Source organism: Malus domestica, chromosome 14, assembly GCF_042453785.1.
Source record: "Malus domestica chromosome 14, GDT2T_hap1".
NCBI classification, from domain to species: domain Eukaryota; kingdom Viridiplantae; phylum Streptophyta; class Magnoliopsida; order Rosales; family Rosaceae; genus Malus; species Malus domestica.
In genome coordinates, this window is record NC_091674.1 from 29,818,960 (window position 1) to 29,838,594 (window position 19,635).

General features: G+C 40.2%; 2 protein-coding genes and 1 long non-coding RNA gene across 3 annotated transcripts; 2 read left to right on the top strand and 1 right to left on the bottom strand.

Annotated features, from left to right (window-relative positions):
• On the top strand, window positions 1–1,016 carry LOC103431237 (non-specific lipid transfer protein GPI-anchored 10-like). The gene is made up of 3 exons (XM_008369373.4): window positions 1–386; window positions 522–611; window positions 705–1,016. The coding sequence occupies exons 1-3, from the start codon at window positions 35–37 to the stop codon at window positions 854–856; spliced, it is 594 nt and encodes a 197-aa protein (XP_008367595.2). The 5' UTR covers window positions 1–34; the 3' UTR covers window positions 857–1,016.
• A 206-nt stretch (window positions 1,017–1,222) lies between these two features.
• Window positions 1,223–4,686, bottom strand: LOC103431218 (uncharacterized). Its single transcript, XM_008369355.4, has 2 exons — window positions 4,081–4,686; window positions 1,223–1,603 (listed from the first exon to the last, which is right to left on the bottom strand). The coding sequence occupies exons 1-2, from the start codon at window positions 4,657–4,659 to the stop codon at window positions 1,430–1,432; spliced, it is 753 nt and encodes a 250-aa protein (XP_008367577.3). The 5' UTR covers window positions 4,660–4,686; the 3' UTR covers window positions 1,223–1,429.
• An 8,858-nt stretch (window positions 4,687–13,544) lies between these two features.
• Window positions 13,545–16,142, top strand: LOC139191528 (uncharacterized). Its single transcript, XR_011575583.1, has 5 exons — window positions 13,545–13,752; window positions 13,836–13,995; window positions 14,101–14,169; window positions 14,868–14,926; window positions 15,776–16,142. It is a non-coding gene; the product is annotated as an uncharacterized lncRNA (long non-coding RNA).
• Window positions 16,143–19,635: the final 3,493 nt, after the last annotated feature.

Genomic DNA, 19,635 nt, shown 5'->3' on the forward strand with positions numbered 1-19,635 from the left:
TAATTTTCTAACTCTTCTACATAAGAACACAATAATGGCTTCCCCTAACAGTTGTCTGCTTCAAAATCATTTCGCCATTTCCTCTCTGACCCTACTCCTCTTTCTCATTTCCCTTCCGCCATCCGTCCTCTCACAAAACCCTACCATTGCGCAATGCACCACGCAGCTTCTTCCGCTGGCCGCTTGTGCACCATTTGTGCAAGGCAGTGCCATGTCACCTGCACAGTCATGCTGTGTCAACCTCAAGCTGCTATATAGCCAGCAGCCAGAGTGCCTTTGCCTTTTGCTCAATGGCACTACTTTGAGCACCTTCCTTATTAACACGACTCGCGCTCTCCAGCTTCCCGTTGTTTGCAGCCTTCAAGTCGACATCTCTACTTGTCCAGGTAACTTCTGGTTTCGAAGAAAAATAGGGATTTGTGACGATTCTGAGTCCAAATCTGTTAGCTGTTCTTTATTTATTGTGTAATAATTTACATTAATTTATATTAATCTAATCTTTTTCGACGTTTTCGCTGCAGGGGTACCTGTGCCTCCTAGTTCACCTAGTTCTCAAGATCCCCCCCTTCGGAATAACACCAGCTCATCTGCTGCTAATTCTACAATTGCTGGTACCCAAAAATAAAAATATCCAATCGTTACACTCCCTCTAATTACATAATAATACCTCTTGAATTCTGACTTGGTATTTTTTGGGATGTCAGCCACTCCAATGCCTCAAACGGCACCAATCCCCACCACGATGGGGTTAGGGTTTGGGAGAACTACAAATGCTGGTACCAAATTGAAGATGGGAAGTTATCTTGTAGTGGCTTTCGCCGTGGCAGTTTTTCCAGTGACCGGAGTTCTATTTTAAATATGATAATATTTATACCACCAGATTAATGTTTTGATGGCTTTTTATGTTGGGGTTAGAGATTTTACTTATTATTTAGGAGAATTTATTCCGTTACGGTTTTATAGATACCATCGAACTTCTATTGATTTGAATAAAAACAGTGGTGACTGTCAAATTATATATGGCCTCTTGGCTTACTTAGGTTTATGTTTCAGTGTCATGGAACCGTTTTTCGATGGTGCAAACCAGAGACGACAGACAGGCCTACAGTGAGGAGAGGTTATGCCATGTTACCGGAAGTGTACACCCGTGTGTAATGATAGATGTAGACACACGTGTATACACCCAGTGACATGCACAAGTTTTCTCTACTTCAAACAGATAAATCCACAAAAAAGGCTATATTTGACAATTTGCTAAACATCGTACAGGATAGTAAAATGAAATTCGGAAAAAAGACGTTTGGACATGGAAAGTCACCCTACAAACAGAGATATTTACCTATGACAGAATGTTTGTTTTCCTAGGATTGTATCATGACATCATGTATTCAGATGCTTCAGATGTACGTAAGGTCATTTTATTAAGAAACTATTCCAAACTAGGAGCCACTTCAGTCGGGTTGGATTCGAAGACGTCCGGGTTGGATGCCTCCGGTTCTTCCAAAAACTCCCGAGACTGAAACGAATCTTTGTAGACTGGAGTCTCCTTGAAATCAGTTGCTCCTTCATTGTAAGAAGTAGCAGCAACTAAGCAAGCAATAAGCTGGGAAATACAAAACAAACAAACGGGGGGTCAAACATTAGCCTTCAATTTGTAAATAACGCAAGTGCGAGAGAAATTTACATAAAAATGGAATGTCACAATTACGGTATTTCAATTTATCATGTATTGCTGTGTATTTTAACTTATCCGCATGACGGTGTATTGACTTAGAATACCATTATTTGTATGCAAGGGGATGCGGGGTATGTAGTATTAGTTGAATATTAGAGTGCGCAACGAACGAGATTACAAAATAATTGGAATATTATTAAACTAACGATAATACCGAAACGGCTACAAAACCCTAAGAGGCTACATTGTGACTAACTTATTCTAAACTGAATAACAAGCATGCTATTTATAATAAACTAACCCTAACCAAAAAGGTAAGAAACCGAAACCCTAATGTTAACGGGCTAAGCCCAGAAAACCAAATATTCAAATAAACTAAAATCCTAATATTTTCCAACACCCCGTCAAACTCATGGCGGTATACGACATGGGTTTGCAAACAAGCAGATGCAGACTGGCTCCGTTAGGCGGACTGGCAGGCATGCAAACTTGACTTGACTTGACTTGACTAGCAAACTGGCAAATTGATTCTTGATTCTTGATTCTTGACTTGATTCTTGATTCTGACTGGCAAACTAGTTTTGGTTCAAATTGGCTAGTGTTAAGAGTATGGAAAGAACCTGTCTATAAACGGACAAGATTTTCATATCTCAATTCTAGCAACGAACAAACAAACACAAATCCTATCATTCGAGTGGTCACAATTCAACACTTGAGTGACGGTCACAAAACAATTCCAAAGAGTATGCGGGCCTAAAACAAACGTAAACCATATGTTTTTTCTTTTGCCCGTGCGGGGGCCTCAAAAACTCCAAACAATTTTTTCTTTTTCCTTCTTTTTTCTCTCTTGTTCTGTTTTTTTTTTTTTTTTCTCTTTTCATTTTGTTTCGAGACTGGCGGATACAAATGCCCAGATTGTAGCTGGATCTAGTACAAGTTCATGGGATTTGGGCTTGCGAAGATGGTACAACAAGGGTGCAGCTTCGGTGGTTTTGACAGCTGACAACAGGGAAATCATGGATGCAGAGCAACATTGGCAGGTCAGGTACTGGTGCGGGTCGAGTGAGGGTTGATTAAGCGGCATGGTAGTGATGCGGAGATGCGAGTTGTTGCAACAACGAAGGATCATGCAGGTGACGGTGGGTGCGGCAAGCAAGTTGTAACATCCCACATCGCCCAAGGGAGTGATCCTTAAATGTATATTCTCATCCCTACCTAGCACGAGGCTTTTTGGGAGCTCACTGGCTTCGGGTTCCGTAGGAACTCCGAAGTTAAGCGAGAATGAGGCCAGAGCACTCCCAGGATGGGTAACCCACTGGGAAGTTGCTCGTGAGTTCCCAAAAACAAAACCGTGAGGGAATGGTAAGCCCAAAACGGACAATATCGTGCTACGGTGGTGGAGCAGGCCCGGGAAGTGATCCGCCCCGGGCCGGGATGTGACAAAGTGGTGCAACGATGGCCTATTGCGGAATGGTTCACATACGGACGACGGGGGTAGACCTACGAAGGCTGGTGGTTGGTGTTTCGGGTATGCAGGAATCTGGGGTGGTGCGACTTCCGAGCAAACATGTTCAATTTTTTTCTTTTCAAAACTAACACTGAAAACTAATATCAAACAAACAACATGGATACCTATTAAGAACAGATTAAATCCCGAAAGATTAAACCTGCTCTGATACCAAGTTGAATATCAGAGTGCGCAACGAACGAGATTACAAAATAATGGGAATATTATTAAACTAACGAGAATACCGAAACGGCTACAAAACCCTAAGAGGCTACATTGTGACTAACTTATTCTAAACTGAATAACAAGCATGATATTTATAATAAACTAACCCTAACAAAAAATGGTAAGAAACCGAAACTCTAATGTTAACGGGCTAAGCCCAGAAAGCCAAATATTCAAATAAACTAAAATCCTAATCTTTTCCAACAGTATTCACTTATGAGCTAGACTTCCCTATACTTGTTCCTAAAAATTGACTAAACAGTTTTGGTAACCGTTATGATCTTCAAACTTGAACCGTCCATTTGGTCGGTATATATGAACCGTTAAACGATTTTCAATCTAAATGTGTTTTTTCAATTGTGATTTAGTAAATGACAGGTTACAGTTGTGATATCAGTAAAGTGTTGTAAACACAACTTGGATGGACAACAAAGTACACTTTGAAATGCACTTAACTATTTGTTTTTTATTTTTATTTAAGAATCATTCTAGCAAAAGAATTAATCAAATTGGTAATCATTTAGTTGATTCATAATTATTCATCATTAAAATCTGAATTATTACTAAAACCGTCGATAATTTGTTCGATACATATGAATTACTGAACATAAACACCCAACATAAATTAGGGATCAAAATTGATGAACGAATTAACAAGGAGCAGTGAACATACCGCAAAGCCAATACCAAAAGCCCACAAGTACTCCACAAAGAATCCAAGCCAATCCCATTTTTCACCTTCCCAGAAGCAAGGCTCATCCCCCGGAAGCTTAGGCAAGAAATACCGATCATCAACGTTTCCCACAACCCCACCACCTACGTTTTCAATCTCAGCCGTCCGTTGCGACCCCATCATGTCTTGTTCTTGGTCTCTTGTAGTTGAGGTGCTTTTCCTGTTCCTGCCGTCGGTCCTCCCAGTTCTGGACGCGAACCTCTTGGCTGACACCACGTAGAGGGCTCTTCTGGAGGAGGGAGGGAAGAGGAGGTGGCGTTGTGAGGAGAGGTTGGTGTAGGGGTACTGTCTGCTGGTGGTGGAGCTGCTGTAGAGGACTCTTGCTCCGCCAGTGGAACTTCCACTGTTGGCTATGGTAAGAGCCATGAGGGGAGGAGAGTGAGAGTCTCTTTGTTCGTAGCAGCACAAAGCTAAATGAGCAAGGTGGAAATATCTCTTCAGTATGTGTGGATGGGATAATGAGAGTGGGGGAGATGATAATGGAAGTTTTTCCATAAACTTGACCCGAATTGTTTCCATATTGGACCATCGGGTCCATCCATCGTTGGTACAGTTAATAAACTATTTATATCTTATGAGCCTAGCAGTAAAGTGGTGTTGTTTCTTTTCTCATATTTTTTTATTCAAATATATTTTACATTAGGATGTCGTAGATAATATAAGGATATTTTATATTAAAGCGTAGGAGATTTGGTTTAAGTCGCTTAATAATTCACTTACAAGTGAAAAGAAAATTCATTAGACTGTAATGTTAGTGTCAGTCAATTTTCTAGCTCTTATTTATGATAAAGAAAAATAAGTATTTCTAGTTATCCAAAATGGTGAAGGTTGAAATGTTTTTTTTTTTTTTTTTGAACAAAAGATATTATCTATACCAATAGGTAGGGAGTAGGCCAAGCCACACAGTGAATTAGTAATAAAATGTCAAAAACTCTGTATTTGATAGCTAAACCCTTTAGCATTTGTCTCTTACTACTACAATTTAGTTGTATTAATTTTGATTTGTAAGTGAAGTTTTAAGGTTTGATTCTTACAAAAAACGAATTTGAATCAAATTAATATAGTTAGAACATTGATGTTTATCTCAAGTAAATCGCCCTTTTTTCTCCAGGAAGCAAATCTCCTTTATTTATATGTATATATTGTAACCTCTGAACCTGAACTTATAATTGGATAGGATGTTATTGGATTTTTAACTCAAAGTGAATGGCATTGGACTGTGCAGATAAAAAAAAATCCTACTTATGAGTTACGACTGACTTTAGATTTTGTTTGTACCATACTTAAGGCCTCCGTATTTAGATTTCGGATAAATACTCGGGGGACTCAAATGTAATTATATAATAAATGAAGGGGCAAATATGTAAAAAGGGGATGAGCCTTTAATCTATAAAAGGGTCTCCTCACCCTCACAATCCTCAGGCTCTGAGATTCAGAGCAAAAACTCTCACCCTCACAATCTTCTCACAAACAGAGAAATACAATATCAGTGTGGACGTAGCCCAAACATTGGGGTGAACCACGATACATCTTGTGTTATTTACTTTTTTGCAGATTCACGGTCGGATTTACGTTGTTCCAAGACCCCTCCGGTTTTGTGCATCGACATTTGGCACCGTCTGTGGGAAACGATACGAAAAGTTGTGTCGGTTCTCTTTCATTATTTCACCTCCGCCGTGAATCTGCAAAATCACAAAAACCCAAAAAAAAGTGTTATCTCTCTCTCTCATGTGTTCCTTGTCTATATTTTGCTCATTTTTCATCAGCCCAGTCCTCCATCTTCTTCTTTTTCCTTGTCAAATCGATGAGCTCCCATTTCACTTGATTCTCTGAATCTCCGACTGATCAGGTGAAACTCTAAGATGGAGTGGACAATGGTGCAGCATCTGGATCTTCGACATGTCGGACGCAGCTCAAAACTGTTACAGCCTCATGCTGCTGCCTTTCATCCCCATCAGGCATTCGTCGCCGTCGTCATTGGAAACTACATCATTGAAATTGATGCATTGACAGCTCATCTGGGAAAGCTGACATTGAACTTAACGGTCTCTGGTGATTCCGCAGTTGCACAAGCTGTCGTTTGCCAACTATCTGATTTTCAAGTCTGCAAGCAAAGAAACAACCCCGACCCACCGGCCACCGCCACGCCTCGCAATTACGGCCTAAAGCGCAGACTCACATTGTACAGAGCCTTCAGCGGTCTGACAAAAAGTAGGCACACCCAGCAGCCCATCAACCCGTCTTCCACCTCCGACATTGAGAGCCAGGCCATTCTTGTCAACTCTGTCAACGAAAATGTCTCTGAGAGCTACCAAATGACGTTTTTGATGGCGGCGGAGGAAGGCGGAGTTCAGGAGCTGGAGTACTTCAAGAGGCTTGACGACGAGTTCAATAAAGTGGACAAGTTTTACAGGTCGAAGGTTGACAAGGTGATGAAGGAAGTTTCGGTTCTTAACAAGCAAATGGACGCTTTGATTACGTTTCGGATCAAAGTGGAGAACCCTCAGAGAATGTTTGATTGGTCAAGGGAGATGACTCGCCATGCTTCCGATGCAGCCACCCCACACGTTGCCAGAGCAAGCACCATCTCACACGGTGCTAAAGCAAACAGTGAGTATACTCATCACCACTGATACGAAGGTCCTCACAGTCGAGGCAGTCGCCGACCTGGATCCCATCTCCTGCGAATACCACGAGCACTAGTGGAAAACAGGAAGAAGATAAGTTTTCTTACAATATTTCTATTATTATTCTTCTTTGTGTTATCTGCCATCTGCCAAAAGAAAGAGAACAAAGAGGAAGGAATTATAGGTGGTGGTGCTACCCTTCTTTATGCCTCAAAAGAGTTGGAAAAGTTGGTGACTGCCAACATCGATCAAAAGATAGGTTCCCATTTTCTGAGAAAGAAAAGCAGAAAACAAAAGTGAAAGCAAAGCAGAAAAAAAACCAAGAAAAAGCAGAAAGCAAAAGAAAGGCTTTCCTCTGCGAAAACATATGGGGACATTGCAAAAGTAAGGAATAAACACCCCACCAGAATGATGCGATTTACTTTTCTTGATTTTGAATAGTGTGATTTATTTTTCTTACCTTTCGGAGACATCTGTATAACCCTATTAGAGGGTAAAAAAAAATGGCAAGGCCAAAATAATGGGCTGGAATGTTATGTGGAGGGCTAAGGCCCATATGCCCAAAAGAGCCAGTCCCTATGACTCCAAATTTATTCGGCACCCTACCGCTATTATCACCAACCAGGTGATCAAAAGTACGTCCAGTACTCCAAAATTATTCGGCACCCTGCCGCTATTATCACTAACCAGGTGATCAAAAGTACGTCCAGTACTCCAAAATTATTCGGCAGCCTGCCGCTATTATCACCAACCAGGTGATCAAAAGTACGCCCAGTACTCCAAAAATTATTCGACAGCCTACCGCTATTATCACCCACTAGGTGATCAAAATTACGTTCAGTACTCCAAGCATCACTCATGTTAATCATACATAAACATTCATGAGCATCACACATGTCAATCATACATAAACATTCATGAGCATCACTCATATCAACATTCATGAGCATTACTCATGTCAACATCCATGAGCATTACTCATGTCAATCAACATAAACATTCATGAGCATCACTCATGTCAATCAGCTTCGAAAGCTTCATTTACAAAGCTCTAGCTTCAAAAGCTTCATTTACAAAGCTCCGACTTCAAAGCTTCAGTGCATGGTATACAAAGACCACCTCTAAACAACTACCACTTCGGCTCATACATGGATTGAATTTGAAGTCTCCAGCCAACAACCTCTATTGACTGAAGACTTGGGGGACTACACTATGTACCATATATTGGGCTTTCACAACTGGGCCTTATGAAAAATACTTGGGGGACTTAGCCCATCATTTATGTATTGAGGAGCGAACCCTTATTATATAAAAGGGACTCCCTCACTTTCATTAGAAAGCATCCATCACTTATGTATTGAGGAACGAACCCTTATTTTATAAAAGGGACTCCCTCACCATCATTAGAGAGCATCGCCGTCTGTTGAGCAACCGCCTCGCCGCAAGCCGAGCCAAGCAAGACAACATAAGCTACAAGCCGAGTAGCCTCGCAACATGTGCTACATCTAGTTGAGCATCATTTCACATTGAGCACCACCTCATATCGAGTATTCAGTTCTAGACGACATCTAGTTATTTCGGCCCACACATTGACTGAATTTCAAGTCTCCAGTCAAAAGACTCTCTTGACTAAAGACTTGGGGGACTACTGTTTGTACCATACTTAGGGCCTCCGTATTTTGATCTCGTATAAATACTCGGGGGACTCAAATGTAATTATGTTATAAATGAAAGGGCAAATATGTAAGAAGATGAGGAGCCCTTAATCTATAAAAGGGCCTCTTTACCTTCACAATCCTCATGCTCTGAGATTCAGAGCAAAAGCTCTCACCCTCACAATCCTCTCACAAACAGAGAAATACAATATCAGTGTGGACGTAGCCCAAACATTGGGGTGAACCACGATACATCTTTGATCGGATCATATTTATATATATTTTTACTTCAAATTCACTCGTCTTTTCTTAGTTAGTTCCTTACATTTTTGAGCTATTTACGTTATTTTTGTGTTTATAGGATTTGTTATGCAAAGAAAATAAAAATAGCACAAATGAGTTTTAAATAATAAATTCGTCGAAAATTGCTTTAGTCGTTCTCATTCTGTCATGGATTATTGGTAGAATTATGTCACGGCATAAACAAAAGAAATGGGGAGAGTCGGTCAAAGAGGGAGCAAGAGAGCATCATGATTTATATTTTTTTTACCTCGTTGACTCCCATATTCTTCACTTCTGAAAACAACAGGAAGCTGCTTTGCAGCTGGAAAGGAAGGAATCCAAGGTGGAAACGTGAGGAGGTGGAAGGCAGATGCTGCTTTGGCAGCTGGGGGGCGCATAAAATAATAGGAAAAGCAGCACTTGGCTGCTGGCGGGAGAGAAAGAGAAACCAGCAGAAACGGAAAGAAATAATAAAAGAAAGAAGAGCAGGACAGGCGGAAAGGAAGACAGAAAATAAAGAGAAAGAAAGGCAGTCAGAGGGCGCCAGCGAGGCGCAGAAGGGAAGAATACAAAGCAGAAAAGGCGCAGGGAATTGGTGGAAGGCGGAGGGCTGCCCTTTGGGCAGCGTGAAGCTGCGGAGAGAAAACGCGGGGAGAGATTAGACGGGCTGCCATTGGGCAGCTTGAGAGAGTGGAAGGACAGCAAGACAAACGGCAGGAATGTGAGAAGGCTGCCTTGCAGCGAGGGAGTCAGTGAGCGAGGGAGTCATTGAGTAGCGTGAGGGGTGGAGAGAACCAGAAACGAGCAGGAGACAGCACGCAGAAAGATAGGCGCTGCCTTTGGGCAGCGATAGGGCAGCTCAGTGGAAACGCAGACAGAGATCTTTTTCTCTTTCGGTTTAATCTCTCTAAACTTCTATTTTATTTCTATTTTTAATAATGTGTAATTAAATTTATTTTGGCTAGAGGTTAATTCAAAGTTATGGATATATTTGTAATATGAATTGATTACCTTCGGTTGTGATTTCATAAGTTGTGAATTCAATTTACTTATCCGTTCGTATAAAAACTGATTTGTGTATGTTGGTTGAGAGTGCACGCTTAATTTACATGCATGAATTTGATGCTAGAATATAAGTGAATTTCACCTAATCGTTATGAACTTATTTTCATAAGTAGTAAAGGTTGCTAGTCACAATCACGTTAAGTAAATTCTTGGCAAGAGTATCATGCTTTTCATAGTTACGAATGCCTCGTCAATGCTTATAGTTTTCACAAAGTTTAATGATCTTTGATTGTATCTCTATTGTGCTTTTCACGTAGGGGACTTTTGAAGAATGTTTTGAATTGTTGTATGCGTTTTTCCGTCCAATTCAATAACTTAAGGAAAACTTGAAGATTAAAAAAGTGCTGTTCACGGTTAATCTGGAGTATTGAGATTTACAATTTATTGAAAGAACAACTGAAAATCAATTTAGGTTGCATATGTGTCATGTGTGGAGAAGAACCCTCTAGCTAGTCCGTCATTTATCATTTTACCTTAATTTTATGTTTTTGTCAATTCTGTAATTTAGTTAAGTTTAATTTACTTTTCATCAAAACCAAACACCCATCCATTATTAAATTATATTATTTAGTTAGTTTTCTTTATTGTTAGTCTTTTAATTTAATTTCCGTCCATTTCAGTCCCTAGTGTTTAATTTAATTGTTTTCATTATTTTGAGTCATTTTAAGTGTGTTTCGAGTTATTAGAGTTTTTAGCCTAATTTTGTGTCCTTGAGTCTTATTTAATATTTTTAAATTAATTTAGAATAGATTAGCAATCCCTCCTAATCCCCGGCCTAGAACGATACCCTACTTACATCTATACTACAATTGTCAAAAAGAGGGTTTAATTTGTGTGTCAAGTAATTCTCACATCAATCTTGTGTTATTTATTTTTTTGTAGATTCACGGTCGGATTTACGTTGTTTCAAGACTCATTCGGTTTTGTGCATCAACAGATTTAATTACCTTTTTTTTTTATAGTGATTTACTCTTAAAAGGGGTAACCAAGTCTGTCACAGCCCGTCCCGGAATTATAAATTCCGAGGACGTGAAAGTACTAAAATATCCCTAAACGGGATTAAGGTGTGTAAATGTATGACATTTGTTTTACTCTAAGATCCTAAACTGGGGTTAGATTTATATTTGTATGTGTTAAATTGTGTTTGGACTTAGGTAGGGCCTCCTACCCTCAAAACATTCCCTAAAACCCGTAACCTTTCCTTCTCTCTTATTCTTCTCAGAAAACTCTCTCTCACTCTCTCTCTTACTCTCGAACTCACGGCAACCACCAAGAACCACCACAATCTTGTACCAACGTTCCATTTAAGACCACCATCGAACTCCTGGAACCTCCACGATCACGTAGACACCAATTTCAGGTAAGTTTTACTTCGGAAAACCTAGATTCTAAACTTCCCGTGAAAGTGTACTGTTCATGAGCTTTGAATTGGTTGTGTTTTAGGCCAAACTAAGCTCACAGTGAGCTTAAGGAAGTTCCAAGGATGCTCGAAGTGTAACGTTTGGAAGTTTTGGACGTCGGGATCGTTGAGTTCGACGTTTGGCCGATTTTTGGAATTTTTGGAAGGTATGATCCCGTGGTTTTTAGTGTTTAAAACCCTTCCATCGTGATTGTACATGTTAAATGCTTCAATTTGGTATAAATTACATGAAAAATGGACGAAAAACGAAGGAGAATAGTGGTTTTGAAAAATTACCCAGTTTCCGGCGCCGGCGACGGTCGCCGGAGCTGAAGGTCGAAGGTGACGGAATATTCCGTCAAGTTTGACGGAATATTCTGACGCCGTTAGTCAGTTTTAACGGAAACCGTTAGTTTTTAACGGAATATTCCGGGAATATTCCTATCGTCGTTCACTGTAGCCGTCAGTGTGCATGTCACGTGGCCGCGCGTGGGGGGCGCGTAGGCCCGTGCCACGTCAGGCGCGTGGGGGCGCGTGAGAGCTCCAAAAATTATTTTAAAAATATGGGGATGATCCTGAGGTTGTGTAGGTCACAGTGGTATATTCATATACCCAATTTGAGCAATATATGAGGAGTTATTAGCTAAGAGTGGGATTATGCGTTAAATAACGTTAATTTGGTTACTTCTCGTATAGGCGAGGATTATACGGACGTCGGGCATGGCCAAGGGATGCTCAGGGACTTACGAGACGTCGATGTAATCTGTGAGTGGGCAGTTTTGTTTTCCGTATATATATATACTTGACGTTTCCCAGAAATTGAATTGAAATGAAAATATGTTTAAAATGAAATACATATGAGTTATGTGGAAAAACGGAAAGTGAAATACCATGCATAGAAGTATATGAAATATATATGGAAATGTAAATTGAATTGCCATGCATGAAATGATATGAATCAAATGATATGAATTGTTATATGATGCATATGAATGAATGGTGCGGCGGACGCACAGGTGAGTATCAGGTGAGTATTTAATTACTGTTATGATGATGTTGATGTATATTGAGCTCAAATCTTGCACCATAGTATAGTGCTTATAGTATTCACCGCATCGCACGCTCGTCTTGGATCCAAGTAGATGCTAGTCGTACAGTCCACGCGGAGTGGGTACGACAGGCCAGTCGCGAGAGTGTTAGTGAGATTCCGACTGGTGGGTGACCTTAGATTATGTGCACAGATGATTTATGAGAAGCACTAGAGCGTAACTTATGTGCAGAAGGCCGTACAGGTCACAGAGGTGACTCCGGCAGAGTGAGAGTGATAGATTTTGAGCTCTAGGTTCAACCGTACAGGGCTATTAGAGGGCCTCCGGTTGATTACTTTATTGCACCTGATATGATTTATGTTGATGCATTCATACCTTATTACTGTTGAGATGATGTGGCATGGCATAATTATGATGAAAATGTTGAGTTAATGAATTGAAGTATTGAGAATATATATATGTATATTTATATTTTATATTTCTAGGAAAGTATACAGGTTTTACGGAGAGGGGTTACAATGTTTTGATGAAAAGTTGGATTTGAAAAGATTTGTTTTACTGACCCACTCAATTTTGGTTTTGCGCCCCTCCAGGTTCAGGAATCACAAAGGTGTGGTGACTACGAGGAATTCGACGGTGTTCTGACAGATTGGACAAAATTAGGACTCACCTTCGGGTGTATCAACTTATAAATTGTATAATTAAAGCTTCCGTAACAGTATACCACGCCTTCCTCCGCAGAGATATTGTCCGCTTTGTGGTGGAACCCGGCGCACCGGTCCGACCCCACTCACGGGTTTGTTTTTGCAAGCCGCAGCTCCAAAACGCGTCTCTGAAGAGTACATGCGAGCGAATACATATAAGGCCCAAGGACAGCCCTCACGTCGTCGATGTGGGATACTACAATCCACCCCCCTTAGGGAGACCGACGTCCTCGTCGGCACACCGAACGGCCGTGAGTCTGGCTCTGATACCAAACAGTATACCACGCCTTCCACCACAAAGCGGACAATATCTCTGCGGAGGAAGGCGTGGTATACTGTTTGGTATCAGAGCCAGACTCACGGCCGTTCGGTGTGCCGACGAGGACGTCGGTCTCCCTAAGGGGGGTGGATTGTAGTATCCCACATCGACGACGTGAGGGCTGTCCTTGGGCCTTATATGTACAAGCTCACATGTACTCTTCAGAGACGCGTTTTGGAGCTGCGGCTTGCAAAAACAAATCCGTGAGTGGGGTCGGACCGGTGCGCCGGGTTCCACCACAAAGCGGACAATATCTCTGCGGGAGGAAGGGGCGAAAATTTAACAATTTGGATTGAGTTGGACACGTGGGATCCCCACACCCCTCAATCCTCTCCCTATTTTCTGCATACTGTCTCTCTCTCTCCTCCCTCACGAATCTCTCTCTCTCTGTCACTCTTCTTCTCCGTTCGAACAAACCAACCACAAAACAACCTTAAACTTCCACCAACGACGGAGTTAAGACCACCATCGAACTCCTGGAGACTCCACGATCACGTAGACACCAATTTCAGGTAAGTTTTACTTCGGAAAACCTAGATTCTAAACTCCCCGTGAAAGTGCACTGTTCATGATCTTCGAATTGACTTTGTTTTAGGACAATCCAAGCTCACAGTGAGCTTAGTGAGGTTCCAAGGAAGCTCGGAGTGCTTCGTTGGAAGTTTTTGGACGTAAGAACACGGAGATCGATAAGTTTAAAGTTTGGCCGGAGCTTTCGAGGCATTTTCCGGCGAATCCCCGGCGAGTTAGGCGTCGAGGTAGGTATCAATCTCTTCGTCTCGTCAAGTACTACAACTTTCCTTTTTGTTTCACTCAATTTCGTTGAGTATTGAAGAAGTTATACTCATTTGAAAAATACCCAGTTTCCGGCGACCTCCGAGGCTTTCGAGGCAGTTTCCGGCCAAACTACGGCGAACTAGGTGTTGGGAAAGGTACCATTCTCTTTGTCTCTTCAAGGGCTACAACTTTCGTTTTTGAATCACTTGATTTCGTTGAGAAATGACAAAGTTATGGCAATTTGAAAAACTGCCCAGAAAACGGCCGCCGGAAAAACCAGTCCGGCGACCCAAGGAAGAAGAAGGTGCTACAGTAAAAATAAAAATTAAAAATAAAATTATTTTAAAAATATGTCGACGTCCGTGACGTCGAGTAGATCACTGTGGTATATTCATATACCTAAATTGAACACCGTATGAGAAAGTTATTGAAGATTGTTGGTTAGGTGTTCAAATAACGTTTTATAGTTTTCACATTTAGGTGAAAATGTGAATTGATGATCCGACCGTTGGATCGTCACCAAACTTTGATACGTTGTAATACGTAATATTTGAGGATTATTGGAACTTACGGATTGGGAATCCGAGTTACGGATCTTCCGGAATTGGAATTGTAAGTCCATAATATAAAATGTTAACCGTCACTTAGTTTTGGAAATTGACGGAGATCCGACCGTTGGATGGTAATGAAATTTTAGGATGTTGTCCTAGAGGTATAATGTGGACCTCTGGAAGTTATGGATTTAAAATCTGAGGGGTGGACCTTCCGGATCAATCTACGTAGTGACGTATTTTATATAAGTTATATATTCTATCGATATGAATTCTGAGGTTGGAATTGATTATTGTTTTAGGCGCCGATCGTCATGACGCCTTGGCGTATTGTGCTAGGGAGTTGTAGGGCGAACTCCAGGTGAGTGGGCAGTTTTGTTTTCCGTATATATATATATACTTAACGTTTTCCCAGAAATTGAAAATGCATGAAATTATGTTTAAAATGAAATGCATATGAGTTATGTGGAAAAACGGGAAGTGAAATACCATGCATAGAATTGATATGAAAAGTATATAGAAATGTGAGTTGAAATGCCATGCATGAATTAATATATGATGCATATGTATGAATTGGTGCGGTGGACGCACAGATGAGTATTTAATTACTGTTATGATGATGATGATATATATTGAGCTCAAATCCTGCACCATGGTTTAGTGCTTATAGTATTCACCGCATCGCACGCTCGCCTCGGATCCAAGTAGATGCTAGTCGTACAGTCCACGCGGAGTGGGTACGACAGACCAGTCGCGAGAGTGTTAGTGAGATTCCGACTGGTGGGTGACCTTAGATTATGTGCACAGATGATTTATGAGAAGCACTAGAGCGTAACTTGTGTGCAGAAGGCCGGACGGGTCACAGAGGTGACTCCGGTAGAGTGATAATGATAGATTTTGAGCTCTAGGTTCAACCGTATAGGGCTATTAGAGGGCCTACGGTTGATTACTTTCTTGCACCTGATATGATTATGTTGATGCATTCATACCTCATTACTGTTGAGATGACATGGCATGGCATGATTGATAAAGAGATAATGTTGAGATAGTAAAAATGAAGTTTTGAGAATATATATGTATATTTATATTTTACATTTCTGGGAAAGTATACAGGTTTTACGGAGAGGGGTTACAACGTTTTGAGAAATGTTTGGATTTGGAAAAGAATTGTTTTACTGACCCACTCAATTTTGGTTTTGCGCCCCTCCAGGTTCAGGAATCACAAAGGTGTGGTGACTACGAGGAATTCGACGGTGTTCTGACAGATTGGACAAAATTAGGACTCACCTTCGGGTGTATCAATTTAAATTGTATCTTAAAGCTTCCGTACTGTGCAAATGGTTACGTCACTCTCACGTGACGGCCAGCATGCCCTCCTTCGGGACGGGGTGTGTCAGTTGGTATCAGAGCATGGTTGCAATCTTGGACATTTTGAGAAGTTCTAGTGAATTCTGTCAGAACTACACCGCCTCGTAGCAAGCCACTTAGTTAGAGGAATTTAGTCTCCCTAATATAACGGTTTAGGGGAAACTATTATTATGGTGATTCAGTCTATTATAAAAAGGGACATTTTAAGATGGGTTATGAGTTGAATTTGAATCACTTAAGAGAAATGATGAACCTGAGGGAGCGAAGTAACGGTTTAACCATTTGGAAAAGATGTTTCGGATTATGCAAGTCAAAGGAATATTCCTTCTGACAAGGGGTCGAGATGACTACCTGGTTTGAGTTATGAACGTGTATCCTGATGGAAGCAGGAGTATTAATTGTTGTCACCGGAGGAACAGTCGATTTAAAATTGTTTAAGGACTTGTTTAAGGAAAAGTTTATCCCTCCGGCATTTATCGATGGTAGTAAACAAGAGTTTACAAATATGAGACAAGGAAGGTGATGATCGAGGGATATTATAGAAAGTTTTCAGACTTGCCTTGTTCCATCCAGATATTGTTGTTATTGGTGGAGGTGTTATGTTGTTTTAAGCTGGGTGGCAAAAAGGGAAGTGGTATTTTGGGTGACCACTATCCATTATACTTCTTACCAGGAATATACGAGATGCTGTTGAGTCTTGAGGACTCTGAGAACATGATCAACGAGAATAAAGAAGAATAAGAAATGAATGGGAATTAAAAGAAGACGATAAAGTTAATGATTCGTCATATCAAGGAGATAGAAAGATTCAGAGCTTCGAAAGAAGTGAAGCTAGAGTTAATTCTTCCAGCTGAGGTTTTAATGTCGCTGGTCAGAGTAAAAGTGATGGATATACTGGTAATCCCAGATATTTGAGACAAGGTGTCTCGAGTAAAGGAAATGTACTTTGTGCAGCAGGTACAAAATTAACACTTTGGGAAGTGTGAAATTAATGAATGTGTTTATGTGAACAAAGGGGACACAGAATTGTGAATCGTCCCTAGAATCAGTTGTACCCAACAGTTTTCTATGACATCATAGTGTTGATTCAGCAGAGTTATGGATTTAGTAGTTTGGTCGGATTGACCGTGAGTACAGAGAGATTTGATGAGTTATATGTTCAGCCGTACAGACCATGAGAAGTGGATTCGATTGACACATGAGAAATTGGTGAGTTATAGGCTCGGCCGTACCGACCACGCGGAGTGGATCCGGCCGACGTATTATTGAGATAAGAGTTGAATCAGCCGTATTGGTCATTCTAGTTGACTTCGGCTGATATATTTCTTATTATGTATGTTATTACCTAGAGAGTAGTAAATAAATGTAGTTGAGACGAGTGTATGTATTTTGCATTGAGTAACAAAATAGTAATGTTATATTTTTTAGAGTGGTTGCCTACTTATCGAGACAACGATGATTTATCAGTATTGCGGGCTGCAGACCGTAATATTAATAACTCATTCGTGGATTCGTTAAGCAAGCAAACCGGTAGATTATTTTATGTTAGTATTGTACTTATTCAGAATGCTTAGTAGTAATAGAGTATGTATTGTGTCGGTTAAATTATTTCCATTAGATTGGTTGGTTATAATTGTGACAAGACGGAATGTTAAGGGAAACCAGTACTTTCCATCGATCTGGATGACCAGAGATTACTTTTGTAAGTATGCAAAGTGGATTGAGTCAGGCCGTTATTTATGCTGTGAGAGCAAAGAGATTGTTTTCGAAAGGCTGTAAAAAATATTAGCTCGTGTGGTGCTAAATGATGTTGTTTGGAGTAGTGTGAATAATGTCAAAAAGGGGTTAGACTTTTCTTGATGTCTTCCCTGAAAGTATACCTGGATTGCCTTCAGGCAGAGATATGAGGTTCACTATTGATTTGTTGCCAGGTATAAATCTATGTTAAAGATTGGTTCAGGATGAGTTAAGGGAATTGGAAATTCAGTTGAAAGAATTGGTTGATAAAAGTTTCATTCAACCTAGTACAACATTTTTGAGGAGCCCCAGTTTGTTGGTGAGGAAGAAAATGGACTTAGAGATTGTTCATTGATTATAGACAATGGAGTCGGGTAACGATTAAGAACCGTTATCCATGGTAATGTACTGATGTTTATTTAACCAGCTCAGAAGTAATTGCGAAGATTCAAAGATTGAATTGAGATCTGGTTACTACCAATTGAATATTATAAGTGACGTTGATCATAAGATGGTTTTCTGGACTTGTTATGGTCCTTATGAAGTTTGGTGATGCTATGTGGATACTCATGCTGTTTTATGAGTTGATGGATGAAGTATTCCAATAATGCCTTGATAGATTGATATCATTTTTATTGAAGATATTCTGGCATATTCTGAGCCAGAGCAGAGCATGTAAACGTATTAAGTCGGTGAACCAAAGATTGAGAGAACGTTGGTTGTATGCTAAGTAGCAAATGCTAAAGTTAGACGAATTATGTGGCATTCTGAGATTTGTTATATATTCTTAAGGTATTCAAGTGAATCCTTAAAAGATAGCAGAAATTGAGAAATTGGAACAACCACGAGCTGTAATTGAGATTCAAAATTTCTTAGCTTACCAGGCTATCTTGGATGGTTGTGAAAGATTTTTCAGTCATTGCTTTGTCATTGACGAGACTGTTGAGAAAAGAGGTTATGTATGAGTGGGAAGGAAATTGTGAGCAAAGGATTCAACAACTGAAGTATTTCCTCACTCATGCACGTATTTTGGTATTCCCAGAGAATAATGGTAATCATAAATTTTTAGTGATGTTTCTTGAATGGTATTGGATGCATGTTGATGCAAATGTTAGGGTGATTGCATACGTTTCACGATAAATGGAATCTCATAAGATGAATTACCCTACGGGTGACTTAGAAATCATGATTACCATTCTTGCTGTGAAGTTATGAAGGCATTATATTTGGTAAGAATGCAAGATTTTTACGAATCCAAAAAGTCTTCAATATCCATTACTTGGAAGGATTTTGATATGAGGCAGCGAAAGTGAATTGTATTGCTTAATGAACATGATTGTACGATCAGGGTGATCGTAAAGTTTGTTCTAGCTGAAGCACTTGGTGAGAAGACTACAGTAAGATTAATGTCTGGCACGTTTGCCAAGAGTATCATCTTGTGGATTGAAAACCAACGGAAGAAAAATTAAGAATGGAAGATCGAGAAGAAGTTATACTTGTTAAATTTCAAGTTAGGCCTGTTTGGTAAGGTCGTACTTGAAACTTAAATGCTTGACGAAGAAATTTAAGAATTAACCAAGGTAGAGAAAGAAGGTAAGTTAAATCCTAAGTTAATCGGACTTAAATGATTATCGAAAAGTTGGTGAAGTTGCTTACAAGCTTGTGATGCCCTCAGAATTGGTTAAGGTGCAAAACATATTTTATGATTCGATGCGTTGTCACTAGGTGGCAGATTCGTCACATGAGATTCTGGTGTAACTATTGAGAATTAAATTGGATTCGACTTGATAAGGAATCAAGGACGACTTTGGATTGGAAAAAGAAGGTCCTGAGAATTAAGACAGAGTAAGTAGTAAAAGCTTTGTGAAGGAAATCATTCAGTAGAAAAGTATGTGGGAGAAAGAGAATCGGATGAGAAAGATTTACCCGAAGCTATTGTTGGAGTATGGTTGATTTAGTTGGTTG